Source organism: Nicotiana tomentosiformis, chromosome 1, assembly GCF_000390325.3.
Source record: "Nicotiana tomentosiformis chromosome 1, ASM39032v3, whole genome shotgun sequence".
Taxonomy (NCBI): Eukaryota; Viridiplantae; Streptophyta; class Magnoliopsida; order Solanales; family Solanaceae; genus Nicotiana; species Nicotiana tomentosiformis.
The window spans coordinates 17,323,269-17,337,150 of record NC_090812.1 but is presented as its reverse complement, the minus strand read 5'-3'; the positions used below and the strand labels follow the sequence as shown (position 1 = coordinate 17,337,150).

Sequence of the window (13,882 nt, the reverse complement as noted above, 5' to 3'; positions counted from 1 at the left end):
TTTGCGGTAATTAAGTTTAATGTTAAGTTTGCAAGCAGATGATGCTTTCCTTTGATTAGACCTTCTATGGATTTTTGACAGCCACGAAGCTCTAATGATGCATTATATTTACTGTGATAATTATTAATTAATACATATGAATTTCTTGTTCCTTTACCAAGCATAGTTTCTTAAGAATAAGAATCTCGTTATTTCAGAAGAATATTTGCACCACTACCACCAGATGACAACGTTTTTATTTGAGTTTCTTGTTTGTCTAGGTAGATATATAGTTACTAAAAGTCATGTATTTTATTCAGTTTTTTAGATGTGCATTTGAAGCATGTAAAGTATCCTAAGTTTATAACGGAAAACATGCAGCAATGGTCATCTTAACCAATTTATTATTTGGATAGAAAAAGTTAATTTGTCCGGCAAAAAAAATAGTTCGGTGCACTAAACTCCTGCTATGCGCGAGACCCAAAAAAAAATCGGACCATAAGGGTCTTTTGTACGTAATTTATCCGGTACATGACTTCATTTATCCATGCATCAAAACCCCTTACTAGTTACTCATAAACCATATTTTGGTGAAACCATAGTTCCTTATGATTTACATGAGTTTTCTATTCCAAAGTAAATTTTTTGTCCTAGTGTGCGATGTTTACGTCATAGGTCAATTTTGAAGATCTCTCTGATGACGGCAGCCACCTGCTGCTAGAGTCGGATGATATATATTCTTGATTAGTTTTCTATCTTTTTCAATTTCCTTATTTCAAGTCCAGTCATGAAATTAATTTTGGTGGTAGGATAATTTCTTCATTTTATCCAAACCCTTAAAAATATAATCTATGTTTACTGATAACTAATAGAATAATTAAGTTGTAGATTATGAGCCCGTTTGTGTTAGCCGATGGTAAATAGCTGATAAGCTTGAAGTGTTGAAAAATATTTTTAAGTACTGAAACTGCTATGTTAAATAAGCATTTACGTATTAGGATAGAATAATATATAACTTTATTTATTTGGAATGTTGGAAGCTTCCACTTGTTGTTTTGTTAAGGTGGTAAAAGATGATCAAACAAATAATTAAAAGAAGGCCGGGTTAGGGGAAATGTTTAAATTAGACTGGAAAATGAATCATTTAATTTTTCTTTTTTATTTGGCTGCGTCATCTATTATCCTGACTCTAACAAATATCACTTTAATATAAAAACGACTCAAACGAATGTTTTCGGGGGTAAGTGGAAATGACTCAAGCTTTTATTTTCAAAATATGTATGCTGTCACTATTTTATATTTATAAATATCAAAATTTCTCATCTCAAATATGATATAGAGCAGACATGCAACACACAATATCCAATAACTAGTTAGAAAATATATAAAAGCAACTAAGCATTTAAACCTTTATGAAATCATAAGAAAGTTCAATCTAACATTAAATTAAATAACCTCCTTAAATATCACTCCAGTAAATCGTCGATTCTTATTTATGAATACATGTGGATATACTTCCAAGGCATATAAAAGTAAAACAATACAATAGTATTATGTTTGTTTATCCAGCTTATCCTCACGGTTTTTCTTGACGTTATTGGCATACGTCTTGAAATGAAAGTTGAGAAAAAGTGCTAAAAGTGAAACATTAAAACTGATAGTGAAGAACCAGACACCAATTCCAGAGCACCCAAACTCACTAGTCAAGTGATAGTATATCACTGCACCCAAACACACAAAGCAAAACATGAACTGCACAATTTGAACGTCAGTGACCAGTTTTTTCCACCACGGCCTTTTTCCTATAGCAGATAGGAAATAATAAGCGTACATTAGTACGTGAACAGAAGCATTAGTGATCACCCCGATATGCAACATCGACTGGCTATTTTTTAGAGTCATGTAACACAAAAGTGGCACCATTGCATGGTGGTACACGTGAAGGAACGAGAGCCGTCTAGATCTTGAGCTACTAAGGATTATTAAAAGGGTGTCTATAAATTCAAGAATCTTGGAAAGGTAGAATACGTAAGCCCAAAAGAAAACCGATCCTCGGGGAATGATATTAGTGTAATTATTTAATCTGTTATAGCAGACGACCCAAGTCCAATCGTGGGCCGCCACTTGGTGGACCACGGAGAAGCTGCAACCCACGACTATGAGAAGCGAGAGGGTACAGAGGATGAGGCTGTGGGTGGCGGTGATACGGCGGAGGGTGGCGGCGGAAATCATGGGAAGGAATAATGGGAAACGGAGAGATAATATAGTGAAAGACAAGTACATGAACATTGACACTATGGGAAATAACAAGGTGGCACCAAAAGTTTGGCCATGCTTAAACTCAAATTGGCTGATAATTGGGTGACCAACTAGCCAGTAATGGACTAAGGAGTAAAGATCTTCCATTTTTATGAGATGTTGAAGAGATCGATGTAGTTTGTTATTTCTTTATATGATGAAGGATCTATTATGAGAAGGAAAGTATATATAAAGGTCTTAGGATGCAAGGTAGAACCCCTTTTGTTCAAGAGAGGGAGTGCGTGAAGTTTTATGGGTTCTGAAATTGCATTAAATTTTTAGTTCCCCTTAGTCACTAAGTTCGCTATTTTTAATGAATATTAGTATTAATACTCGCGCACGCACAGACATGATTTATGTCTAATTCTAATTTGGGTTATTTAAATTATGTGCAAATAACTTTAAAATTAAATCTTCTATATAGAAATTACAATAACTATTAGATATTAATTAAGAAGCAGGACATGAAACCATTTTTCAAATCTCATAGTGAATAACATGTTTTCTTTTTCTATACTGTAATAACCCAATATCTTGATTTTGTCACTTGTATTTTGTTTTATGGTCAATATTAAAGAATACTCAACATATAACGCTGTGATATGTCTTGTTTGAGCATATTAAATTATATTATTTTAGCAAAATTCTTGCTATTACTTTATTTTTCATCTCAAATTCGAATAACTTTTATCCTTCTATATTTTTTTTTTCTTTTTCTAATACAAATATAGAGTTTAAGCAAAAATTATTAGATTCATCAGAACCCGTATTTCATACTCTACCTCCGCCCGTAGACAAGATTATAGTAAAGATCCCCTTACCACTTTATGTTTTGCTCCAATCTGTTGGTCCAATTATATATATCGCATTGAATCCTTTTTTGGACTGTTGCTTGTTCAAAGTCACCTAATTCCATCGTCTCTTACAAACTAATTCCAATGAGTTTAAACTCATCAGGTTAAATACAAGGTGCAAGGTAATTCTTCATAGCAAATTTTGATAACTAGACTACTAGAAACTGGGCCTATGGCAACACCTTTTTGCAACAGTAAAATAACCGTTGCGATAGATTCAATTGCAACAGTTATTACGATACAATTTGGTGCTATTGTGACACTTTTCTGTTAAACCCTTGCATTAGTGTAAGAACCGTTGCCACAGGGATACATATTGTAACGGTTCTGACAACCGTTGTAAATGATACCTCCGTGGCAACGGTTTTTTCGTAAAAGTATTTATTGCAACGGTTATTATGCTTAGTTAAAATAAAGCAATAACCTATTATGCTTAGTTATATTATTTTTGATAGTGTAAAATTTTCTTAAAGTATTAGTTTATATAACTTAATTCTATCTATGAATATGTGAATAATTGGGGGACCAACAAACTATAATAGAGTAAACAACTAGCTAGAGTAAGGATCTTCTATTATATGAAGAGATATGTAGTTACTTTCTTTATAAGAAGGTTGATCATTGATTTGGCTACTCCGTCCGTTTCATTTGCGTGACATTTTTTATTAACCTGTCAAAAAGACATCTTTTTATATGAAAAAATAATTTAATTTTAAATATTTTATTTTGTCTCGATCGAATGAATCCATTTTTTTTATAGTTATAAAATGGCATGTTATAAATTATAAGTTTTAAAAATCTTTTTGTAATCCTAAAATATATATATTAAGTTAAATACGACCACATAAAATGAAAACATAAAATATAATATACGTATAAAGAAAATATACAAAGGTCGTGGGTCAAGGAAGAATCCCTTCGAGATAAGATTAAATAGGAAAGAGCCCCACCACGCTTTATTTTGCTCCAATTTGTTGTTTCAATTTTATCACAATTTTCACAAAGAGATCATTGACGCCCAACCCTTTTACTGTTAATTAATTAAAGTTACCTAATTAAATTGTAGTTGCCATTACAACTTCCAACGAGTTTTATAAGTTTAACCCACTAATTGAACGGAGAAGCGACTTGGTTACGAGTCTCTCTATGAGTTTAACGATCTACATGCATGGAAAATGAATAAGTATTAACAATATTGTGGAGTGTTTATCTGTAAAACGGTACAGTTGAATTTGTTGCGTGGTTTATAGACAAGTGAACTAATTTGATCCCAAATTGATAAATAAATTAAATGAAAATATAAGACTTAGGTTTGAAATCGAAAGGAATAGTAGGCAGCCTGGTTCCGGAAGCAAGGCTTCCGAAGACAACGATAAGAATAATATTAGACAGAAAATAAAGTTTTATTTAGCTTGAGAATAATGCATAGCATAAGTTTTGTCACAGATTTTGTGTGTTACAATGGTTGTTGAATTCCCATTTATAGCTATACATAGGGAATAAGATCCAAAGATCAAGCCCCTCTTAAATTACAGTAATGGGGCCATTGATGAATATGTAACGGCATACCATGAATGCCAAAATTCTCTGCAACGGCTGCATATTTAATACGGAGGAATATTCTTCATTAAATGCCACTCGATGACAAAACATTCGCTTCCGTAGACTGCATTCCCTTCGGGATCTACCTGATACCAACCGAAGTTGTTGTCCTCGGTCTTGATTTTCACTCGTTTCTCTTCCGTTCGCCTCCGGTTCTACGTGTCATGTAATAATTCGAGCATTTAATATAAATCAATTTCACCCTATACAGATAGTCCCCCCTACTTTCTGGTGGCACATCCTTGTGTCATCGGGAAGTTGGTGAAGATTCCTCTCTTGGCGGGAAATTTTTTATACCCTTCTGAAAAGTTTCTGGCACTTGATAAGACACACGTCTCCTCACATTTAATACCCCGAACACGTGTTACTCCACGATTTAGCAATATTTTTGCAGAGGTAATCATAGCCACGATTTTAGCCGTCTATTCCTTTACGCATACACCTCATTCTTCTTCTTTAACTTCTAACAACTTCATAAGCTTTCTTAACTTCTTTGTACTTAACTTCTTTCTACTCTCTTCTCTCTTTGTTCTTCTTCAAAAAACTTTACCATCTCCTTACCATTATGGCTTCTTCTAAAATTTTCAAGAACTCTGGTCTTCTCTTTGGTGGGGGCTCGAAGAAGAGCAAAGATAAAGAGGTTGATTTTGATGTTGATCATCCCACGTTGAGTACCATCATACCCAAGCATCTGAACACTGCCAAAGATTTTGAAGAGAAGCTCCCCCACTTCAAACCCTCGAACATGGGTTGTTGGTAAATATCCTTCTTCTATTCGTCCTTCTAGTATTCCTGATGTGAAGGAGGACTATGACTGCCATGTCCTAAATATTATTGCTCCCGATATGGTGGAACGGGTAACCTTCACCAAGAAGGGTTTCACATAAGTTTACACGTACCCCTTCACTTTGGACCTATTCTCATTGAGCGGGGGACTTGACCCTATGATCTTGGAGTTCTGCCACTGGTATCAAGTATGCTTGGCACAAGTAGGCCCCTCTGTGTGGCGAACAATGGCTAGTTTGCAGCGGCTGTGCTTGGAAAAGAAGGAGCCCCTCACTCTGCAAATATGATGAATCTCTACTCCCCCAAAATCTTTCATGAGGGAGTAATAAATTTCAGCAAGCGTGGTCACCATGCTTTACTTACCACCATGGATGATGACAATGACTGTGGATGGATGGAGCGGCTTATCGTTATTGCTACTAGGGATATCATCCCGGCCATAACTCCATCTCTGAAAAAATGTTGTTTCATGTCATTGTTAACCCTTCTTCTTTCATTATTTCAGCTACTCGGTGGAAACTACTAAGGGTTGAATGCCTGGATCGATGGGTTCAGAAGATTCTGAATATCATTACGCCAGAGACTCGCCGGTGGAAGGAGTTGGCCACCAAATACTGGTGGAGGTCCAAGAACCACGGTAAACTGACCTTTCCTTCATTCCACCTTTGTTCATAAGAAAACTTTCTAACCCTACCATTTTGTTTGATTTAAATCTCCCGCAGGGTTCTGTTTTCTGCTCTGAGGATGATGTTTTTGTCGATCCCGTAGAGGCGGCGAGGTTGTTGTAAGAGGCTCTCACCCGGACGGGTGCCCTCGGGTCTGATTCTGATGTAGGCATTTCTTCTTGGAGTCCCCGGCTAGAGAACAAGCAACCAAAAAGGCGGCGTTCTTCCTCGGCCGGGGATAAAAATAAGAAAGTGAAGAAAGTTGCGTCCGAGCCAGCCGCAACCATTGTGGTCATTAACGATAACAGGGAAGCTAGTAATGGAGAGGCTTCCCTCCAAAGGAGACGATGATCTTCATCAGCTCAATATAATGCTCAATCTGGAGAGCTTAAAACCCCAACCGAAGGCGAGCTCTTTGAAGAAATGGATTTGGTGGAGAATGTTGATTCTCCCTTTCAGGTCCCAGTTGCTGCTTTTGGTCCTATGAGGCCGGATACCGGGCTTCTTCTGCCTTCGGTTGGTGAGCAACCAACAAACAGCACCGCCCCTGCTGCAGCTACTTCTCAACCTATAACACCATCATCTTCATCTCCCTCTACCCTAGCTATGACTTCATCACCATCAACTGCTACATCTCTTCCCCCGGCCGCAGACGCCCGAGAGGAAGTCCCCCCTCCCCAGTACCCTGACTATGGGAATTTAGGGCACAACTATTCACCCCCTTATACAGATCCTCAAGGGAGGAGGAGCGTCTCTCTCTCGGTCTCAAAAGAGTGCCACCTGCTATTCATGCCGGTGAACCTTACCAACTATCTGAATTCGCTAGCTTCAGAAAAAGATAAGAAGAAAATACACTCTCTTTCGGAGGAGTGTTTGTTGAATAATTCCATGCACAATGCAGCAGCGGTACCGAACTTGTTCTTTTATTGCTTGTTTCTACTTGACTTATTATGACAGGGTTTCTAACTTTGGTGTTTGCTTCGCAGGCCAACTTCCTCGCTTCCGCGGACCTTCAGAGATTGATCCTCTACAAAGAAGGACTTATGCCCGAGTGGGATCAAATGTTAGCCGAGAAGAATCAACTTGCCGCTCGCCTCCCGGAGCTAGAGCTCGAGGTATGGTTGCAACAGAATGAGGCAGATGTGATGGCTCATATTCAAGAAGCCACTCAGCTTCATGCACAACTTTAGGATGCAAAGGCAGGTGGGCTGAATTTCAAGATGTTGCTCTTGCTGCTAGCGAGTGCGAGTCTACCTCCATTGAATGAGCAAATAATTTGGAGGCAGCTTTGAACTCCAAAGCTGAAGAGGTTGCTGCTGCCGAGGAGAAGCGGGCCTGGATAGAAGATAGGTATAAGAAGATCATAGAAGAAAATAAGGTTCACATAACTACAATCCATGATCTCGACCTTAGCCTCAATGCCATGAGATCTTAGAGGGATGGCCTTTTGACCGAGGTTGATAGGCTTAAAGCAAAATTTTAGCACCAAGGGGATTCCCTCATCATTGAAATAACACATTCTATGTACCATATGAGGAGGAAAACCTTGGAAGAGGCCAAAGCAGGTGTTATTGATATCGAAAATGAGATCGCCAAGGCCCGAACGCTGGAGATAACTGCTCGAGAATGCCTCGCGGATTAGCCTGATGCAACTAACTCTCCCAGTGTTGGTTCCGAGTTCTCAAGAATTGAGGAGGAACTTGAAAAGAACAACGATGAAGGCCAAGATCCTGCGCTGGTGACAGATCCGCCTACTTCTCCCGGGGGCATAGATGCCTCTCTTCCCCCGAGTTCCGGTGGCGACGTAGTTTAGCCTTTTTGTTTTGTTTTCTTTTGTTGTTTTCCTTTTGTATTTGTTGGCCCAAGTAAAGATTTTAAGATTTACAAAAGAACTCAGGGATGAACCAGATCCATCACTGGTAGGCATAGACACGGGCAGATTCAAAGCACGTGAGATGCACATGCAGGAAATAAACGAAATCTGGCATAATAATAGATATCCCCTGATCGAAAAGATTGCATAATTGATAAGAAAAAGGTCTCCTTACTCAACGAGAACATTATCCAAGATAAGAAAGGAGTTAGGAGTTGAGATTAACTAGAACTCTTCCAAAAAGGAAGAGTAGCATTAGAACTCTAGTTATTTTCTACTCTACTAACTCTATAAATCGCAAGATGTTCTCACTCTACAGGTGATGTACAAAAACAGAAGTTAAACGTGAATTGAGAGCAAAATAGCAAGGCATTTTGCAAGCAGTTCGTGTGTGATTCAAGTGTGCGAACCTGAAGCTACATGAACAAGATAGAAGAACCGGTTCCAAGTGTCTGTCTTTTATTCTAGTTCAATTGTAGTAGGTATTTTCATATTATACCTTTCAGCTTTATATATTGGTAATTGTAATAGGTACTCAGAGTATTCAAGTTAGAGTTAACTTGAAGTTGTTGCAACAGTTAGATGTTTGTGCCATAACGGGATTAGAGTTAATCTTAGGTTTACAAAAGTATTTTGTAAATACAGTTTTTGGCTCAGTGATTTAGTGGAGAGTTTGGAAAAATGCTACTGGGAAGTAGGTCGTATTTTTTTCACCTTTTGAGCCAAGTATTTTCCACATAAAATACTTGTGTTCTTTAATTTTTACATTTATTATTCTGTAATAGTAGTATAAGGAACTACATAGAAGAACCAGGTCCTTCTATAATCTGTGCACGCGAAAAATTGGACACCACACAAATCACCTCCCTTCTTGTGTGGTATTGAAGTTAAAACATCAATTGGTATCAGAGCAGGTTATCCTTGAAGAGGCTAACATCTTAGGAGAAGATCAAGATGAGTGCACCACCTGGAAACTGGGAAGGGCAATCCACTACTAGGCCACCACTCTTCAACGGCCAGTATTACTCTTGGTGGAAAATACAGGATGAGAGATCACATCATAGGAGAAGGCTATGAGCTATGAGATATTGTCACAGATGATCCACTGGCAACCATGAAGATAAATGCCGAAGGAGAAGAGGTGCCAAAAATAAGAGCTGACTGCACTGCTAACGACTTGAGGAAATGGGAGAAGAATGCCAAAGCCAAAAATGGCTTGTTTATGGACTCGGTCCAGATGAGTACAGTAGAATCCAAAGTTGTACCACTACTAAGGAAATCTGGGATACTTTGCAAGTGGCCCATGAAGGAACACCTCAAGTGAAGAGGTCTAGAGGAGCACTACTGTATTCTCAATATGAGAATTTCACCATGAAGGAAGGGGAAACCATCCAAGAGATATATACATGGTTCACTACACTTACAAATAAACTTAAGTGTATTAGAAGGATTATTTCTGAAGAAGACAGAGTTGAGAAGATTCTGACAAGGGTTCTGCCAGTTACTTGGGAGAGCAAAATCACTACCATTCAGGAATCAAAGAACATTGCCACTCTTAGGTTGGATGAGCTAATTGGAAATCTCACTACTTATGAACTTAGAAGGCAAACCATGAAGATAGATGTATCCAAGATGGAAAGGAGCCTGGCACTCAGAATCACTCTGATCTAGAAGATGATGAAATGGCTATGATCACAAAGGACTTCAAGAAGTATCTAATGAGAGGAAAGGTTTCTTCAAGAAGTGGAGGCTACAACAAACCAAGGGTTCCTGAAAAACAGACCAATGAGGGCTGCTACAAGTGTGGGAAGACTGATCACCACATCAAAAATTGCCCTCAATGGGAAATTGAATGGAAGAAGGAAAGAGTTGAACGAAGAAACAGAAAGAAGGAACATATTCATCCCAAGAAGAACAAAGGATCAACAAAGGCTATGGTTGCTTCTTGGGGAGAAAGCTCAGATGAGGACTCAGATGATGAAGATGAAGATGAACAAGCACTTATGGCAATTGGAGAATCCGATGAGGAATCTGAAGTAAGTATAATTCATCTAAAATAAAAGATTAAGTTTTTGTCTAAAGAAAGGCTATCTGAGTTACTTCTAGATTTCATTGATGAATATGAGGATATAAACAATGAAAAGAAACAACTGTCTAAGGAATGTGTGATTTTAAAAGAAAAGTGTAAGAACCTGGAACTTAGAATAAGTAAGACTGTAAGTGAAAATACTGCACTAAAGAACCAGGTTCATGCATTTGAATCAAATGTCCTAGAACTTAGATCTGAAAACCTAAAACTGAAATTAGGAACAAGTAAGAAGACAACTGATTGCACACAACTCACTTTAGAAGAAAATGTAGGTAAACTAAAATATGAGTTGTATAAGAAGGATGAGCAGGTAAGAATTTTGACAGAGGATCTAGGCAAGGTCAAGCATGAACTAGACAGAACTTGTAAATGGAACAGGTCCTCCGATGCACTGTCATGGCTACAAGAACATTACAATAGCAATAGAAGAGAAATTGGCTTTGAGAATCTGCCACCTAAATGGGATCCTAAAAGCAAGTATCTCACACTTCCTGAGAACAAAATTTGCACACACTGTGGTAAGACTGGTCACTATAAAAGTGAATGCATTGCAAAAGAAAAGACTAGTCAAAAGAATAAAAAGTTTGTTCAAGGGAAAAATAGGTTGCCAGGTTGGGCTAAAAAGAATTTGATTCACCCTTTTGCTTATAGAAAAGGACCCAAACTAGTTTGGGTTCCTAAGACTAACCCCCGATTTCCCTTTGCAGGTCCAAGTAAAGGGGAGCAACCAAATATGGTACATGGATAGTGGCTGCTCAAAACACATGACAGGAAGCAAGAACCAGTTCATTTTACTTGAGGACCTCAAAGGAGGTAATGTCTCTTTTGGAAATGGGAAGAAAGGTGATATCATTGGGGTTGGTAAGGTAGGTAAGACTGACTCTTACTCGATTGAGAATGTCTATTTGATAGATAGCCTAAAATACAGTCTAATTAGTGTATCACAACTGTGTGATAGAGGTAACTTGGTAGCATTCACCTCTACTAAATGCTTTATGATTAATATTACTACTGACAAGATTGTTTTGCAGGGAAAAAGAGTGAACAATATATATATTGTAGATCTGTCCACACTGTCAGAAAATGAACTCACTTGCTTAAGTATGTTGGACAATGATCCCCTCCTTTGGCACAAAAGACTTGGACATGCAAGTCTGAGTCAACTCAACAAATTAGTCTCCAAGGACTTGGTGATAGGACTGCCTAACATCAAGTTCAAGGAAGACAAAGTTTGTGAGGCATGTGCAAGGGGGGAGCAGGTAAGATCTTCCTTTAAATACAAGAAAGTGGTAAGTACCACCAGAATGATGGAACTGGTCCATATGGATCTCTGTGGTCCAATGAGAACATTAAGCAGAGGTGGTAAAAGATACGTGATGGTGCTTGTTTATGATCACTCTAGGTTTACTTGGACATTGTTTTTAACATCTAAAGATGAAGCATTTAACATGTTCACTTTTTTTGTTAGAAAAACTCAAAAACAACTAGGTAATCAACTTGCATCAATAAGGTCTGATCATGGCACTGAATTTGAAAATGCTAAATTTGCTAAATTTTGTGATGAGCATGGCATAGATCATAATTTTTCTGCTCCTAGGATTCCACAACAAAATGGAGTAGTTGAAAGAAAGAATAGGACACTTGAAGATATGGCTAGGACTATGCTTGTTTCTAGTAAACTGCCCCATAGCTTCTGGGCAAAAGCTGTAAATACTGCATGCTACATCATAAATAGATGCATGACTAGACCTCTTATAGAGAAGACTCCCTATGAGTTACTTAAAGGGAGAAAATCAAATATTTCCTATCTTAGGGCATTTGGATGCAAGTGCTTTGTGCACAACAATGGTAAAGACTCCCTAGGCAAGTTTGATCCCAGAAGTGATGAGGGAGTATTCTTGGGATATTCTTCACATAGCAAAGCCTATAAAGTCTATAACAGAAGAACTATGTGTGTTGAAGAAAGTGTTCATGTGATTTTTGATGAAACTAACATTCTTTCTGAGAGACAGGAATATGATGATGGAGCAATTGGGCTGGTAAGAAACTTAAATGAAACCACAACCCAGACTGAAGCTGCACTAAAAAAAGGAACAGGTGATGGAACAGGTTCTTCTACCCAGAGCAACATGATAGGGGGAACAAAATAAAGAGGAAATGATCCCCAAACCTCAATGGAACCTGTTTATAAACTTGTTCCACAGCAGCAAAATACTGAAGGAACATCAAGGGGAAACCAGTTGGTTGTGAAACCTTACAAGTATCAAAGTTCTCATCCCATTGAGAACATAATTACTGATCCAACCTCTGGAATCAAAACCAAATCTTCATTAAAGAATCTTTGTGCATTTGATGTTTTCTTATCTCTTATTGAACCTAAAAATGTTGCTGAAGCTTTGCAGGATGCAAACTGGGTAAATGCAATGCAGGATGAACTCAACCAATTTGAAAGGAGTCAAGTTTGGCATCTGGTACCAAGACCCTTGGACAGATCAGTGATTGGCACAAAATGAGTCTTCAGAAACAAACTTGATGAAGATGGAACTGTTACAAGGAACAAGGCAAGATTGGTGGTTCAAGGATATAGCCAGGAGGGGGGCATAGACTATGATGAAATCTTTGCTCCAGTTGCAAGGTTGGAAGCAATAAGACTCCTTATAGCCTTTGCTGCTTATATGGAATTCTTCAAGACATGTTGAAACTTCTCCAAGCCAAAAACCAAGCCCCCAGTTCTTCCAAGCCTTAAACTTCTAGCCCAGTGTAAACCTTTCAGTGACCCAGTTTGGGATATTTTTTGTTTCCTCATGTTTTCAGTATTTTTATTTCTTTTTATGCTTTATGGAAGAATCTTATCAATCATCATGAAATTCACTGTTTTTGTTCTAACTGTTTGTTTATATTTCTTTGATGGTTAAAATTCTTAGCTTGATCTATGATGATTAATCCATGATTGCATTTGAAGTAGCCCCAGTGGCCATGAGTAAGTTTTAAAATCTGGTTATCTCACATTTTTTATGCAACTTTTCGATGATGCCAAAAGGGGGAAAAAGTTGTGCTTTACACTTTGTACAGTGATGTTTATAACCTAATGAACCTGGTCCTTGATGATAAGTGATAAAAAAAAAATATTTCTAACATTGTGTTGATGTTGAGCTAAGTTGAAACAGGACATAAGCTTATAGAAGCACAAAGTTTGTCATCATTAAAAAGGGGGAATTTGTTGGCCCAAGTAAAGAATAGTTTTGAAGATTGACAAAGGAACTCAGGGATGAACCAGGTCCATCACTGGTAGGCATAGACACGGGCAGATTCAAAGCACGTGAGATGCACATGCAGGAGATAAACGAAATCTGGCATAATAATAGGTATCTCCTGATCGAAAAGACTACATAATTGATAAGGAGAAGGTCTCCTTACTCAACGAGAACATTATCCAAGATAAGAAAGGAGTTAGGAGTTGAGATTAACTAGAACTCTTCCACCAAGGAAGAGTAGCATTAGAACTCTAGTTATTTTCTACTCTACTAACTCTATAAATCACAGGATGTTCTCACTCTACAGGTAACGCACAAAAATAGAAGTTAAACGTGAATTGAGAGCAAAATAACAAGGCATTTTGCAAGTAGTTCGTGTGTGATTCAAATGTGCGAACCTGAAGCTACATGAACTAGATAGAAGAACCAGTTCCAAGTGTCTGTCTTTTATTCTAGTTCAATTGTAGTAGGTATTTTCATAT

At 37.8% G+C, this 13,882-nt stretch overlaps 1 protein-coding gene across 1 annotated transcript; it reads left to right on the top strand.

Annotated features, from left to right (window-relative positions):
* The first annotated feature begins 9,242 nt into the window (after window positions 1-9,242).
* LOC138903529 (uncharacterized) lies at window positions 9,243-10,894 on the top strand. Its single transcript, XM_070191818.1, has 3 exons — window positions 9,243-9,548; window positions 9,659-9,858; window positions 10,525-10,894. Exons 1-3 carry the CDS (start codon window positions 9,243-9,245, stop codon window positions 10,892-10,894), a joined length of 876 nt encoding a protein of 291 aa, XP_070047919.1.
* Window positions 10,895-13,882: the final 2,988 nt, after the last annotated feature.

What these genes read in the sequence shown, in the direction of transcription:
- LOC138903529 (XM_070191818.1), top strand. Translation starts at nt 9,243, where the DNA reads ATGGGAGAAGAATGCCAAAGCCAAAAATGGCTTGTTTATGGACTCGGT. An exon ending in TTGAGAAGATTCTGACAAGG is followed by an intron (nt 9,549 to 9,658) that starts GTTCTGCCAGTT and finishes TTATGAACTTAG; the next exon opens with AAGGCAAACCATGAAGATAG. An exon ending in ACCAATGAGGGCTGCTACAA is followed by an intron (nt 9,859 to 10,524) that starts GTGTGGGAAGAC and finishes TAAATGGAACAG; the next exon opens with GTCCTCCGATGCACTGTCAT.